The sequence below is a fragment of the Oryctolagus cuniculus genome, chromosome 1, assembly GCF_051225735.1.
Source record: "Oryctolagus cuniculus isolate XC-2025 breed Fujian yellow rabbit chromosome 1, ASM5122573v1, whole genome shotgun sequence".
NCBI lineage: Eukaryota > Metazoa > Chordata > Mammalia > Lagomorpha > Leporidae > Oryctolagus > Oryctolagus cuniculus.
In genome coordinates, this window is record NC_142867.1 from 106625204 (window position 1) to 106642251 (window position 17048).

The window sequence follows — 17048 nt, forward strand, 5'->3', positions numbered from 1 at the left end:
ATGGAGCAGGTTGCACACATGCAGGACCTCTGTGTGTTCCTTCTATTCTGTTGCACTGGTCCTTGGTTTCTCTATGTGCAAGTGCCACAGTTCCAATATTCTATAGCTGTAAAACAAGTCTTGATATTTACAAAAGTAAGTTCTTCAACTCTCTTAATTTTCAGAAGTATCTTGATTATTTTTAGCCCTTTGCATATACGATGATTTGATCTTTCAATTTACAGAACGTGTATGAGTGTTTTATGCATCTTTTATTTATTTACTCCTAATCATTAGGCTACTCAGGTATTTACTTTTGATAGTTCACTGAGCTGTACATTTAACTTTCATGCACATTTCTTTTTTTTTTTTTTTTGACAGGCAGAGTGGACAGTGAGAGAGAGAGAAAGGTCTTCCTTTTACTGTTGGTTCACCCTCCAAAGGCTGCTGCGGCTGGTGCGCTGTGGCCGGTGCACTGAGCTGATTGGAAGCCAGGAGCCAGGTGCTTCTCCTGGTCTCCCATGCGGATGCAGGGCCCAAGGATTTGGGCCATCCTCCACTGCACTCCCGGGCCACATCAGAGAGCTGTACTGGAAGAGGGGCATCTGGGACAGAATCTGGTGCCCCGACCAGGACTAGAATCCGGTGTGCTGGCACCGCAGGTGGAGGATTAGCCTATTGAGCTGCAGCGCCGGCCTTTCATGCACATTTCTAAACATACTGAATGTTTTGTAGGAGTAGAGATTTTAAAAGGTACATGTAGAGTATGTCAAAAGTACCAATTTTATAGGAATAAATATAATGAAAATGTGCATATATTATCTAAGCATTCCATTATGAGGAAAGTTTTGTATTTTAAGCTTCTACAAGCCTATCTTCTAGATTCTTACATTTAGCCTTTTAATTTTAACTAAGAGTGGTCAAACAACCAGGAGCAGTTATTTCTGGTCCTGCTTGAGTGTATTGCCACCAGTTCATTACTGAATAGAAAAGAGACCTTCCTGTTTGTTTTCTGTCTGACATTAGTAAGAAATGTTTCAATTCATTAAGTTTTTTTTAACTTTTATTTAATGAATATAAATTTCCAAAATACGGCTTATGGATTACAATGGCTTCCCCCCCATAATGTCCCTCCCACCTGCAACCCTCCCCTTTCCCACTCCCTCTCCCCTTCCATTCACATGAGGATTCATTTTCGATTCTCTTTATATACAGAAGATCAGCTTAGCATACATTAAGTAAAGATTTCAACAGTTTGCTCCCACACAGAAACATAAAGTGAAAAATAATAGATGATTTTTTTAAATGATGATGAAATCAGATCAGACCTATTGTCATGTTTAAACCCAGTGAGCATCAAGTTGGGAATTGATAATTTCTTCTTCTTCTTCTTTTTTTTTTTTATAGAAGATCAGTTTAGTATACATTAAGTAAAGCTTTCAACAGTTTGCACCCCCATAGAAACACAAAGTGAAATATACTGTTTGAGTACTCGTTATAGCATTAAGTCTCAATGTACAGCACATTAAGGACAGAGATCCTACAAGAGGAGTGAGTGCACAGTGACTCCTGTTGTTGACTTTACCAATTGACACTCCTGTTTATGGCATCAGTAATTTCCCTATGCACCAGTCATGAATTTCCAAGGCTATGGAAGCCCCTTGAGTTCTCTGACTCTTATCTTGTTTAGACAAGGTCATAGTCAAAATGGAGGTTCTCTCCTCCCTTCAGAGAAAGGTACCTCCTTCTTTGAAGACCTGTTCTTTCCACTGGGATCTCACTCACAGAGATCTTTCATTTAGGTTTTTTTTTTTTTTTTTTTTTTTTTTTTTTTTTTTTTTTTTTTTTTTGCCAGAGTGTCTTGGCTTTCCATGCCTGAAATGCTCTCATGGGCTTTTCAGCCAGCTCCGAATGCCTTTAGGGCTGATTCTGAGGCCAGAGTGCTGTTTAGGACATCTGCCATTCTATGAGTCTGCTGAGTATCTCGCTTCCCATGTTGGATCACTCTCCCCTTTATTTATTCTATCGGTTAGTATTATCAGGTACTAGACTTGTTTATGTGCTCCCTTTGACTCTTAGTCCTTTCATTATGATCAATGGTGAACTGAAATTGATCACTTGGAATAGTGAGATGGCATTGGTACATGCCACCTTGATGGGATTGAATTGGAGTCCCCTGGTATATTTCTAACTCTACCATTTGGGGCAAGTCAGCTTGAGCATGTCCCAAATTGTACATCTCTTCTCTCTCTTATTCCCACTCTTATGTTTAACAGAGATCACATTTCAGTTAAATTTCAACACTTAAGAATAACTGTGTATTAATTACCGAATTAAACCAGTCATATTAAGTAGAACAGACAAAAAAAAAAAAACTACTAAGAGGGATAATGTATTAAGTTGTTCATTAACAGTCAGGGCTATGCTGATCAAGTCACCGTTTCTCATAGTGTCCATTTCACTTCAACAGGTTTCCTTTTTGGTGTTCAGTCAGTTGTCAAGTTTTTTGTTAATTTTTTCAAGTTTTGGGGATTTTCCTCTTTTAAGATTTATTTATTTATTTATTCTAAAAGCAGAGTTATGGGAGAGGGGGAGACAGACAGACACAGAGAGAAAGAGAGACACTTCCATCTCTTGGTTCGCTCTGAAATAGCTGCAAGATGCTGCACTGAGCAGGAGCCAGTTACTCCACCCAGATCACCCATGTGGTGACAGGCACCCAGCACTTGAGGCATCACTGGCTGCCCCTAGGTGCATTTTGCAGGAAGTTACAGTAGAGTTAAGGAAGCTGGTACTTGAACCTGCACTATAATATGGATGCCACTGTGGTAAGCAGGAGATTAACCAGCTGTGCCACAAGGCTGGTCCCATAGGAATTATTTAATACCTTCAGTGTTTTACTAGTTTTTCTCTCATCATCCAAAGAATTTTTGTTCAACTCTACCAGCCTTTTTGCTTTAAACAGATGTCAACAAATGGTGGCCAAAAATGTCTACTACTTTTTTTTAGATATCATGATCAAGGAATATTTTTTGCAATTTAAAAAAGTAGGTAATATCCCAACCCCCCTTAAGTTGGGTGAGAAAAAATAGCATTTTGAGTGTTTGAGCGAGCATGGGGATAGGATTAAAAGACAAAGTGATCACATGGATAGGATTAAGTGTTAAAGTGACCCTAAAAATAGGACTAAATGTTTGAAAGTAATAATAGAAAGAATCAAAAAAAGAGTGAAGGCTCCAACATGGGAAGCAGTTCATAAAGCAGACTCATAGAATGACAATCACTTCAAATAACACTCTGACCACAGAATCAGCCCTTAAGCCATTCTGGTCTGGCTGAAAAACCCATGAAGGCACATCAGGCATGGAAAGCCAAAACACTGTGGCAAAAAGTGTCCCACATGAAATACTTCTGTGGGTGAGACCCCAAAAGAAAGAAGGGATCATCAAAGAAGTATGTACTTTACTCTGAAGGGAAGAGAGAACTTCCACTTTGCCCATGGTCCTGTCTAAATACATAGAGAGTCAGTGTATTCAAAAGGTTTCCATAGCCTAGGCAGCTCATGTCAAGAGCCTCAGGTGATCACTGATGTCATCATACATAAGAGTGCTAATTGTTAAAATAACCACAGGTGTCACTGTGCACTAACTCCCCACACAGGATCTCTCTCCTCAAAGAGTTGGATTATTAGAGTTAATAGTAAAACTTGATCACAATGATCTACCTTGCTTTAATGTATTAAGTGGAGGACATTATTTATGTATCATAAGCTATAGTAATGCCTAAATGCTCACAAAAGATGCACCATTCTTGGGTTCTTCTCCAAACTTAACTCCCTAATATAGATAAGTCAAATCTCAGATCTACTTTTATTGACTTAAAAATGTACTTTCTTCCCTTATTATGAAAACAAGCCTGTGGGTGCTCATTTGCACAGTAGGGTAATGATAGTTGACAATAATATATTGTACTTTTCTAAATAGCTAGAAGAAAGACCTCTGAATGTACGGAATACAAAGAAACCTTGAATATATGAAGCAATGGATGCTAATTATCCTAATATGATCATTAAAATACATGTATGTATTGAAATATTACATTGTACCCAAAATATATACAATTACTGTTTGTCAATAAATAAAAAAAATAAAAAGTAGGTAATTATCAGAAGAATATATCATGACATGTAAAATTATTTGAAATTTGAGCTTTAATATTCATAAATGAAGTTTGACTGAAACACAACCAAACCCATTTGTTACACGTGTTGTCGTTGGCTGTTTTGCACTGCAGTGATAGCCATAGCCATGGACAGTTCTGATAAAGACTATGTGGCCTGAAAAGCCTAAAATATTTGTTAGCTAATCCTTTATAAACAAAGTTAGGTGATCTCTGTTTCAGAATATCATCACAGCCTAGTTCCTCAAATGAACAAAACCTTTTGGCAATATATGTGGGATTATTTGCAGAGATTGTTTCTTGGTGGTTTGTTTGTGTGTATGTCAGCAAATGTAATTTAAGAACATATTAATCTGATTTCCAATCACCTGATCAGGTGGGTGGAGATCTTTGGCATCATATGCAATGGTCATGTCCCAGGCATCAATGACTCCCACGTTGAGATCTTTGAAAATGTCCTTCAGAGTAAGATACTGAATGTAACCATGGAAATCTCCAAATCTCTCTGCCTCAATGTGCATCTCTCTGATGTTTTCTGTCTTAATGATCACTTTGGTGGCTGGGCTTCTCAGGAACAGTCGTTCAATAGCCTGTCGGACACTGATGGCTCTACGAATGAAGATGTCAATGGGGAAGGGTCTGAAGTGTTGTCCAAAGGTGATGACGATGACTGTGTCCTTGTCACCTATTAGCCGGTCAATTTCCCGAGGGATGTAGCCATCATCTATCACTGAGTAGAGCTGAACGGTGAGAAAAGGATGACTGTGTTTTTTCCATTGAATCAGAGTGTGTTTTTCTGCATCCAGAAGCAAATGTTTCTTAAAATTTCCAGTTTCATGAAGATCAAAAAATTTTAGTGCTGATAAAAATAAAGAGACCTTTTAACTAGAAGGTAGTGATTAATATTTAAAAAAGAAAACTCCATCATTTAAAGTACCCACACACCAAGAGTCTTCCTTTCTAATTGCAAAAAAAAATTATTTTTAATGTGTTAGAGAGAGAGGAAGGGAGAGAGAGAGAGAGAGAGAGAAAGAGAGATCGAGAAATCACATCCATTGATTCATTCCCCCAAATACCTGCAATAGCTGGGGCTGCATCAAGCTTTTAAGTCAGGATTTGGGAACTTACTCCAGGTCTCTAAGGTGGGTGGCAAGGACTCAACCCCTTGAGTCATCAGCTGCTGCCTCCAAGGGTACACATTAGCAGGAAGCTTGAATTGGGAGCAGTGCCTTCAGTCCAGGCATTCCAACATGGCAGGCAGGCAGGCATCTTAAGTGGTGTCTTAACAACTTAAATGGTTTTTCAAATATCCTCACTCACCCCTAGATTCTTTCTGACTGGGGCTTTTCTACCTTTGATGGCAGATTACAATTCACATATTTGGAATGTCAACCAAAATGTAAAATTTTCATTGTAATTTATAGAGAAGACCAACATGTCTTATGAAACATGGAATAAAATATATTTTAAATTGAAAGACACAAAGTCAGAAAAATAAATGGAGTAGAAAACAAAATAGTTCAAATAAGGAAATGAGACCTCATTAAACATACTATGACATCATCATGAATTTCTAACAGAGTATAGCATAGCCACATACTTTTCATTACTTTGGGTAAGTAGTAGATCCACTGACGCAGCGTAGAGTCTCCCATGAGATAGATGAGTTTTCCTTTCAAGCAGCCACTTATTTTAGCTGTATCTAACTGAATCTGGTTGCAAAATGTTGTTAACCATCTTCCTTGTAAAGTGTAACCGCCAGGTACAGGGATCTTCATTCCAATTTGGCATTTCTCTTTTATCTCTTTACTCTCTGCCAACACAGATACTTGTAAGTGATTTTATTTGCATAACTGGAGCAGCCAGGACTCGAACTGGCACCCATATGGGATGCCAGCAGTGCAGGCAGCGGCTTTACCCACTATGCCACAGTGCCGCCCCCCAGTCTTCTTTATTGATCTCTTTCTCCCTTCATCTAACTCCTGTATCCTCCTTCCACCATTCATAGTATAAATGTTGCCTGACTTTTGATGGTTTGACTTGTGATTTACACTTTACAATGGTATGAAAGCACTATACATCTAGTAGAATCTGTAATTTGAATTTTGAGCTTTGATCTTTACTACACTTCATCTTAGCCAAAAGGCTGAGAAGCTATTGAGTTTTGATCTTTTCCTGGGCTAGTGACATGCAGTAAGATGCTCCCTTGTGATGCTGGGCGGCAGTAGCAAGCCACAGCACATAGTCCCCATGATCAGGAGGGTGAACAACTGAGATCCATGGTGTTCTATGCTGGTAAGCTGGATCATCAGTAGATTGGGTGTATTACATGAAGTTTCCATTGCATTTGTACTCATTATTTTGAGAGACTTTTCTCCCAATCTGTCCATTGGCTAAGACTCAGTGTTTTATCCTTTCTTTACCATCTCTACTGCTTCTCCAGTGACTTAGATCTTGGTTTGCAACCTGAATGATGATAATAGCTTGCCAATTGTGTCCTGGTATCCAATCACTTACCTTTGTCCTAGTAGTAAAAGAATAATCTTAAATTTTCCATTTTTAAAAAATGCCTTAAGAAACTTCAAAAATATAAAACACGAAGCTTGAGTTTACTTTCTTTTTAATGGGGCTTTGCTAAAAATGACAAGCAATGGATAACAAAACTAATATTCTGAGATATTCCAGCAAGTTCCACTAGAATTACAGACTCCATTGTCACATGGTCTGCTTCCCAAGTATCATAGATAGCAGTGCACCAACTATTTGGCCATGGTATGACAAAACCATCAGCTTTCGCATGCCATGTGTCCTTGCCATTCACTATACTGGTAACCCACCACTGAGTGTTCCTTGCCTAGAATGTAGGTTTTGTACTATCAACACTTCTCTTCTGACACCACATTATGTCTTAAGTAGGAAAAATTCTGGAATTCTGTAAGAAAGGCCAAAAATAATAATGAATTAATAAATAGGAACTTAATACTCGCTCAAGTCACAATCCTGGAGTGAGCAAGCTAGGGATATGATGAAGCTGCACAGTGTCAGGCACTCTAGTGCCTTCTAGCATCTTATTGCTCTGCCGTTCTTAACACGTGACTTCAATCACATGATCTAACATGGCTCCTTTTTTTCCTGCAATTAAATCTACCGTTAAGTAAGTAAGAAGGAAATGGGAAGGGAGCACAAGTTGTTTTGCTTTTAAAGAGGTGAGACCTAGAAGTTCTTCATATCCTTCCATTCACACTCCTAGAGAAAAACAGTCACGGCCATGACTACAAGGAAAGTGACAATGGGTCTGTATGCAGTAGTGATTTCCATTACTGAAGAGGATGGAGGAAATGACTATGAGGATATCTTCATCAGTCTGCTTATTCATCCTTGCTTAGTTCCTGAGAAACCTTACAGTTCCTGTTGCCTGTGTCCACAGAAGAGTACATTATTATAGATTGTACTGTATTTGTAACTTGTGGACAAAGTGGCAAATTTAGAAATTTGCTGGTGGTAGAATTGGAAAATACACTCAGAATATCACCTTAAGTCTTGATGATTGGTTTACTAAAAGACATTTTCATCGTCCTATAATTACATTGGAATTATGTTGGTTTGGCTTTTATGAAGCACAATAACATTTCACCCTGGATTGCTAAATACCGTAATCCTGGAAAATTGAGTTCCATAGTTATTATTTCCCATTCTAATAATGTCTTGGTGTCCTTGAGTGAGAAGATAATTTTTGAGTTTGTTTTTAGAAACCATTTCTTCTATAATATGTATTGTCAAGGTGTTCAATTATGTCAAATATATAACAGACTCTCTTATGATTTCTCTTACATGTTAATTTTATTTAATACTATTATAATAGGCTTGAGTATTCTGAATAGTTTCTGGGTAATAGTATTAGTATTCCTTTGTATTTTTCATTCGAGACTGTTTTATGCCAACTAATGCCCCCCCCCCCAAAAGATATCCATGTCCTATTTACTCATACCTGTGAGTCTTACATGGCTCAAAGGTCTTTGCTCAAAGGATGTGACCTAGGGTATGGACTTTGAGATGGAGAGGTTATCCTACATTATCTGATGGGTTCGATCATATCTCATTTGTCCTCCAAAATAGAAGAAGGAGGCAGAAGGGTGGGTCATAGAGATGTGACACAAGGTCTTGATCCAATGTTGTGGCTTTGTAGATAGAAGAAGGGGACCACACGGAATATAGGCATCCTTAGAAGCTGGAAAATGTGAAGAAGTTATTACTGCTAGGAATTGAACACCAGAAAAACTACAATGACTACAGTTTATATTGATAAGCTTCCCTCTGTGTACATACACGCAAAACACACCCAGCACAGCATGGAGAGGACTTACTTTTACATTGGGAGACATCAATATGTTGGTCTTTCATTATTTCAACTCCCACTTTGGACCTTCAAGAAATAGGACAGCGAATCAGCCTGTTGTGTGTCCACATAACACAGGTAACATAAATCACCTGCTTGTACATAAAGGATAATTTTTATTTTCTATAGCTGAAAACTATTATAATTGTTGTACATTTTAGATTTGTTTGGCATTGCAAATGAATCAGGATCTTGGAGGAGGTTCTGCTCTGCTGAGAGACCTGAAATCCAGGACAGGTCTACTCATGTGCTATAAGAAATCTTTATTTTGTGGAATTTTATACTCAAAATAGTTGTCTCATCTGCAGGTTCTCATCTCTCTTTTTGAATCCAGTTCACCAATTCAGGTTCACATATTTTTTTCCTACACAATGAACAACCTCTAATTGGTCAGACATCTCAGTTAATCCCACCTAAATTTTTCAGCACTCTTTAAGATAGCAAATGCAGCTCTGTCACTATGTAATACCTTTTACTATCTTCCTATCATTTGCCTAACAAGTTCAGGCTTCTCATCCTGGTACATTGACTCTTTTATCAGGGTCCATGGTTCCTTCCCTAGCCTTTTTCTTGTTATGATGATTAGCTTTAATTTTCCCTATGAACTTGCTTTCTGAAGATTCTAAGGTTCATAATGGGAGGTAATACATTTTACAGGCCCACTGCTGTATCCTTAATGCCTACCAAAGTAGCTGGCAGGAAGGAGAATTCTGTCTGATCTTGAATGATGTCCATTGCAATTCTTTCCTCCAGCTGATGAAATACTATACAACTTTTCATGTTTCAAAACTTACTCTCTGACTCAGTCTTTGTTTCAAGCCTGTGTACTGGTTATGTAAGTAGATGTAGGCAGGAAAGGGTTCAGGGGAGAATGAGATCCCAAGTTCCAGGCACAAAAGATATACATGGTACCTGGTTTTCTGCTATGAATGCCTTTTTCAGGTTCAATCTGGAGATACAAAGGATCAGCATTTTTTCATCCTTATTGGGATTTAGGCACAAGGATGTTTGATCAGTGGGTAGGATGAGATTTAATGAGTTGTACCTTTAGAGATAAAAGGGAAGGGACAGAAACCCAACCATCCATTTACTTATTCAGTAAGGACTCCTGAACTGCAGGTCAGGAGCAAAAACTTGGATAACGAGGTCAGATTCTAGAATTTATGTTATTTTTTCCTGTTTGGTATCATTCTTACTTTCCTTTAGTATATATAATTTGAGATTTATTTATTTTATAATCTTTTTCAATTAAGAAATTTTGACTCATAAAAATTGTGCCTATTTTGGGGGTACCATGTGATCTTTCAATACATGACTACATTGTGTAAACTCTAATCAGGGTAAAACTACCCATCTCCTCAAACACTTAATATTCCTTTATGATGAACACATCTGAAGTCTTATCATCTAAGTTTTTAAGTACATTAATGTTTTAGTCACCTTACTGTGCAATCAAACTTTGGAGTTTTACTCTCATCTAGCTATGACTTACAACTTGTTAATTAACCTTTTCTCATCCTGTCCTCCCTCCTTCCTTCGTAAGGCTCTGGTAACCCCCATTATACCTTTAACTTCTGTGAGATCAGCTTTTTCATAGAATCCACTTAAGAGTGATATTGTGTGTTACTTGTGTTTCTGTGCTTGGATTATTTTGGTTTACATAATGACCTACAGTTCCATTTATGTAATTGTAACTTGAGAGATTAAAGAAAGAAAAAAACCCTCAAATCTGACTTTGGACATTGCTGAGAAATGGATTTCTGAGAACCTAGTTTTGTACTCTCACAAGCCTTAAGAAAATGAATCCTCAGGGTGTAGAGGGGGGTGACTATTGGCAGAAAGGGAAGGGAAGCAGAAATGGACTGAGCTCCTGAGACTTATGGGAAGTTAGTCGAAAAGCAAAAGACCATGCAGCTGAATGGTATTTCAGCACTTGGCTTACAGTTTTAGGATTTGTACATCCTCAGAGTGACCCAGGAAGAAACCTTGGTGGTACATACTAAGTAATGAAGTATTTTCCATCCCAATAGAAGCAGGAACCCAGGAAGTGAACATTTGTTTGTGAGCAGTGAGAGAAAGGTGTGACATTCATGCAGCCTTGACTCATCTGAGAAACATACTTTTATACCCAATTTTTAGGAGGGTTCAATCATTAGGTCACAACTTAGGGAGTGTAAAGGGTTGCTTGACCCTGAACAGTAGGTACAGAGAAATATGTGACCGTGAGATGAGCTGGAGATGACTGGTAGGAGTTAGCTTTTTAGAAAGATTGACCAGACTGCAGTGCAGAGAATGGATTGGAGAAGGGTAGGATTGGTGGGAAAGGGGTCAGTTAGGAAGCTGTTAGGAGTCATCTAGAGGAGATAATGGTGGTCTGAACTTGGGTGGCAGCCCTAGGCATGGGGAGAAGTGCATGGATATGAAAGACATTCAAGAGGCAGAATTTATGGAGTATGATCTGAGAGGTAAAGGAGCATGGATGCTATCACACATTTGGGAAAGAACATCTAGAACACACAGAAGAATGATTTTTTCCATTGAACAATTTTTGTTAAATTGAGGTGTATAGTTAAAGACATGACTGAATCTGATAATAGCAATCATCATGGAGAAACACAGGTGTATGCATTATGTGCACCTGTCTTCTACTGAACATGTCAATGAAAACACAAACTTTGTGGTGGAACTGTGAAGAGTGTCCCATGGAGACACCACACATTTGACCAGAACCTTGAGTAGAGGGAGCATCTGAGAAGGTCATACTCAATACACGACACTGTAGTCTTTTTGAGGAGCAGCTCTCAGTGTTTTGGAGTATACTTACTTAACAAAGAGGTCTTTCTCCTTGCTGCTAAGGTAGGAAATATGCTGATGATCTGTTCTCACGTGGGTTAGGCCTTCACAAGGCATGTGTGGAGGTTTCATGCAGTAGAAGATTTCTTGGTCTCTGTCATTCAAGTATTTGCACCCTTTGGTGTTTGAGTTTAAGGTCAGGCTACATTCAGCGAAGACATGGGAAGTCCCATTGACAAATTGCCCTTTGAAAAACATTCTGTCATAGCCTTGGTTCCTTGCCCTCCAGAGAGCTGATGCCCCTTCACTGGGGTGGATGAGCAGAACAGACAGGGAGACCCGGCCCTCCCAGAACAGGGTGAAGCTGACAAGGTAGGTACCATTGTTGAAGTCGGTCACCTTTCCTGAGGCTCCTGCCTTTAAAGCTGGGGAGGACATCCTGGCCCTCAGGAAATCCCCACCATATTCCTTCTGGTGTCCCAAGTGGTCCTTTGCCTCCAGCAAGATGTCCAGCTGGTCTCCCATGCAATACTTGTCTTGTGGGTTGAGGATGGTGGCTGTGCTGTGTGTGGCACTGGTGGTGGTGTTCACGTGGGTGAAAGGTCTGGGTGGGATCAGCCGATCTAATTTCTCCAGGATTTCCTTTACTCTCAGCTCAGTCTCTGTTAGTGACTTCACCGGGCTCACTGGCATTTTTGGGAATGAGGACATCACGGAGGTATTAGAATAGTAGTGGGAGATGGGTAACTTTAGAGCACCCCAAATCTGAAATGACAAGAAATTTGGCCTACTATGAAATGAAGCTTTTGCTAGTCATTTTTCCTTACTATGAATTTGAATATTTAGCTATATATTATCCTCATTATTTTTAAACTCCCTGAACATTTTGAATGAAATATAACCATTTTTCTTACCTTGATATTTAAAGAACAGTTACAAATATATTAAACCCAAAGTATATAGCTCAGAGAATACTTATGAGTAATATATTGATGCTCATATCTTTAGTCTTCCTTTCTGCATACACCTTACATCCAGTAAGTCATTTCTGTTAGTTCTACTGCTATATATTTTACTAGTGTTTATTAGTCTTTTCCTTTCCAACTGCATCATAGGTAAATATACTATCATTTATCTCCTGGATTATAGTAGCCACTGAAAGCATGAAGATTGTCTTGACAATTTATGAAGACAGTCCTGCTTTCTCTGCATTTAATTGTCTGCATTGTGACTAAACCAGTCTTTCTAAAGCAGAAGTCTGTTAGTGAACTCTGCCTGCTGAAACTACTTCAATGGTTCTTCAGTTCTTAGAGGAATATTTCATATTACTATAAATTACTATGAATTTGTACCATGACCTCTTTAAAAACATTAGTTTTTAAATTTTATTTGTACTGGGGGCGGAGCCAAGATGGCGGAATAGTGAGGGCATGCACCGATAGTCTGGGAAAAGATAGTTTAATAAAAGTGGAGTTCCGGTAGCCTCAGGAAAAGGATCAGGGAAAAATAGCAGAGGAAACTCTTCCGGATCTAGTGGCTGTGACTCGGAGGACCTACGGGGAGAGCAAGGTCGCCCACCGCGTGGAAGCCAAGCCACGGGAGCCACTGGAGCCGCGGGAGCCACTGGAGCCGCCGGAGCTGCAGAGTCTGCAAGCCAGCGCTGGAAGGGGAGGTGAGACAAAAACCTCTCGGTGACCTGAGACATTGGCGGGGAAAGGCAGAAAGAGCCTGCAGAGAATGAGGCTTGAAACCCCCTGGGGAAAGTTCACCAGGCTGGCTGGAGGAGAGAAAAAAATCGAATAAATAAGGGGAACCGGCACGGACATTTAGCCTCTCTCTCCACTCACCTTACAAAGCCGAGCAAGACAAAGGGCAGGCGCCATTTTACGTAAGTAAAGCAGTGCACGCCATTTTGCATATGTAAATCTTCAAGATTATAAAGATGATGACATAGAAGAAATGCAAGAAGCTGATCTCAAAAAATTGATAAGAACATTAAGAAGTTCTCAAAAACAAATTCTCGAACTACAGAAATCCTTAATGGACAATATAGAACATCTCTCTCGTGAAAATGAAATATTAAGGAGGAATCAAAATGAAATGAAACAACTAGTAGAAAATGAAACTGTGATAGTAACAAGAAATCATAATGAAATGAATAATTCAATAGATCAAATGACAAACACATTAGAGAGCCTTAAAAACAGAATGGGTGCAGCAAAAGAGAGAATATCAGACTTAGAAGACAGAGCACAGGAAAATATACAATCAAACCAAAGAAATCTAAAAAATATTGTTGGGAATCTTCAGGATACTATTAAAAAACCCAACATTCGGGTTCTAGGAGTTCCTGAAGGCATGGAGAGGGAGAAAGGATTAGAAGGCCTTTTTGGTGAGATAAAAGCAGAAAATTTCCCAGGTTTGGAGAAGGACAGAGAAATTCTAGTACAGGAAGCTCACAGAACCCCTAATAAACATGACCAAAAGAGATCCTCACCACGACACGTTGTAATTAAATTCTCCACAGTGAAACATAAAGAAAAGATCCTAAAATGTGCAAGAGAGAAACGTCAGATTACTCTCAGAGGATCTCCAATCAGACTCACAGCTGACTTCTCATCAGAAACTCTACAAGCCAGGAGGGAATGGTGAGATATAGCCCAGGTACTAAGAGAGAAAAACTGCCAGCCCAGAATATTATATCCTGCAAAGCTCTCATTTGTGAATGAAGGTGAAATAAAGACCTTTCACAACAAACAGAAATTGAAAGAATTTGTCACCACTCGTCCAGCCCTCCAAAAGATGCTTAAAGATGTGTTACACACAGAAACACAGAAACACGGTCATCAATATGAAAGAAGGTAAATGAAGGAAATCTCACACCAAAAGATCACAGGAAGTTCAAAACATATATCAGAAAATAGCTTTGGCAAGTGGCAGGGCAAAGCTATTACTTATCAGTAGTCACATTGAGCATTAATGGACTCAACTGTCCAGTTAAAAGAAACCGATTGGCTGATTGGGTAAAGGAACAAAACCCATCTATTTGCTGCTTACAAGAAACACATCTTTCCAACAAAGATCCATACAGACTGAAAGTGAAAGGTTGGAAAAAGATATACCATGCCAACAGAAATGAAAAAAGAGCAGGCGTAGCCATCTTAATATCAGACAACATAAACTTTACCACAAAAACTGTTAGGAGAGACAAAGAGGGGCACTATATAATGATTAAGGGATCAGTTCATCAGGAAGATATAACGATTATCAATGTATATGCACCTAATTACAGGGCACCGGTTTATCTAAAAGATTTGTTAAGGGACTTAAAGGGAGACTTAGACCCCAATACAATACTACTGGGGGACTTCAATACCCCACTCTCAGAAATAGACAGATCAACAGGACAGAAGATCAACAAGGAGACAGTAGATTTAAATGACACTATAGCCCAAATGGATCTAACAGATGTCTACAGAACTTTTCATCCTACACAGAAAGCATTTACATTCTTCTCAGCAGTACATGGAACCTTCTCTAGGATTGACCACATACTAGGCTATAAAGCAAGTCTCAGCAAATTCAAAAGAATTAGAATCATACCATGCAGCTTCTCAGACCATAAAGGAATGAAGTTTGAAATTAGCAACTCAGGAATCCCTAGAACATATGCAAGCACATGGAGACTGAACAACATGCTCCTGAATGAACACTGCATCATAGAAGAAATCAAAAGAGAAATCAAAAACATACTGGAAGTAAACGACAATAGCAACACAACATACCAAAACTTATGGGATACAGCAAAAGTAGTGTTAAGAGGAAAGTTTATAGCAATAGGTGCCTACATCAAGAAATTGGAAAGGCACCAAATAAATGAGCTTTCAATGCATCTCAAGGACCTAGAACATCTGCAGCAAACCAGACCCAAATCTAGTAGGAGAAGGGAAATAATTAAAACCAGAGAAGAAATCAACAGGATTGAATAAAAAAAAAAAATTACAAAAAATCAGCCAAATGAGGACTGGGTTTTTGAAAAAATAAACAAAATTGACACCCCATTGGCCCAACTAACTAAAAAAAGAAGAGAAACGACCAAAATCAATAAAATCAGAGATGAAAAAGGAAACGTAACCACAGACACTACAGAAATAAAAAGAATCATCAGAAAGTAGTACAAGGACCTGTATGCCAGCAAACAGGGAAACCCTATAAGACAGATAGATTCCTGGACACATGCAACCTACCTACATTGAACCAGGAAGGCATAGAAAACCTAAACAGACCCATAACTGAGACAGAAATTGCTACAGTAATAAAAGCCCTCCCAACAAAGAAAAGCCCAGTGCCGCATGGATTCACTGCTGAATTCTACCAGACATTTAAAGAAGAACTAACTCCAATTCTTCTCAAACTATTAAGAATAATCGAAGAAGAGGGAATCCTCCCAAATTCTTTCTATGAAGCCAGCATCACCTTAATTCCTAAGCCGGAAAAAGATGCAGCACTGAAAGAGAATTACAGACCAATATCCCTGATGAACATAGATGCAAAAATCCTCAATAAAATTCTCGCCAATAGAATGCAACAACACATCAGAAAGATCATCCACCCAGACCAAGTGGGATTTATCCCTGGTATGCAGGGATGGTTCAATGTTCGCAAATCAATCAATGTGATACACCACATTAACAAACTGCAGATGAAAAACCATATGATTATCTCAATAGATGCAGAGAAAGCATTCGATATAATACAACACCCCTTCATGATGAAAACTCTAAGCAAACTGGGTATGGAAGGAACATTCCTCAATACAATCAAAGCAATTTATGAAAAACCCACGGCCAGCATCCTATTGAATGGGGAAAAGCTGGAAGCATTTCCACTGTGATCTGGTACCAGATAGGGATGCCCACTCTCACCACTATTTAATATATAGTTCTCACTATTCAATATAGTTCTCAAAGTTCTAGCCAGAGCTATTAGGCATGAAAAAGAAATTATAGGGATACAAATTGGGAAGGAAGAACTCAAACTATCCCTCTTTGCAGATGATATGATTCTTTATTTAGGGGACCCAAAGGACTCTACTAAGAGACTATTGGAACTCATAGAAGAGTTTGGCAAAGTAGCGGGATATAAAATCAATGCACAAAAATCAACAGCCTTTGTATACACAGGCAATGCCACGGCTGATGAAGAACTTCTAAGATTAATCCCATTCACAATAGCTACAAAAACAATCAAATACCTTGGAATAAACTTAACCAAGGATGTTAAAGATCTCTACGGATAGAATTATGAAATCTTAAAGAAAGAAATAGAAGAGGATTCCAAAAAGTGGAAAAATCTTCCATGCTCATGGTTTGGAAAAATCAATATCATCAAAATGTCCATTTTCCTAAAAGCAATTTATAGATTCAATGTGATACCAATCAAGATACCAAAGCTCTTCTTCTCAGATCTGGAAAAAATGATTCTGAAATTCATATGGAGACACAGGACACCTAGAATAGCTAATGCAATCTTGTACAACAAAAACAAAGCCGGAGGCATCACAATAGCAGATTTCAGGACATACTGCAGAGCAGTTGTAATCATAACAGCATGGTACTGGTACAGAAACAGATGGATAGACCAATGGAACAGTATAGAAACACCAGAAATCAATCCAAACATCTGTAGCCAACTTATATTT

The 17048-nt window shown here is 38.7% G+C and overlaps 1 protein-coding gene across 5 annotated transcripts in view; it reads right to left on the reverse strand.

Annotated features, from left to right (window-relative positions):
- Positions 1-1854: 1854 nt before the first annotated feature.
- Positions 1855-17048, reverse strand: part of LOC100345558 (NXPE family member 1) — a 28212-nt gene continuing 13018 nt past the window's right edge. Inside the window, exons 3-6 of one of the 5 annotated variants that reach the window (XM_051827204.3) lie at positions 11379-12112; positions 8523-8581; positions 5759-5971; positions 1856-5017 (exon numbers count right to left, since the gene is read on the reverse strand). In XM_051827204.3, coding sequence (XP_051683164.1) covers positions 4482-5017; positions 5759-5971; positions 8523-8581; positions 11379-12112 — 1542 coding nt within the window. In that variant the 3' untranslated portion in view covers positions 1856-4481. The other 4 variants (XM_089312763.1, XR_016220173.1, XM_070065074.2 and 1 more) reach the window with 4 other exon arrangements.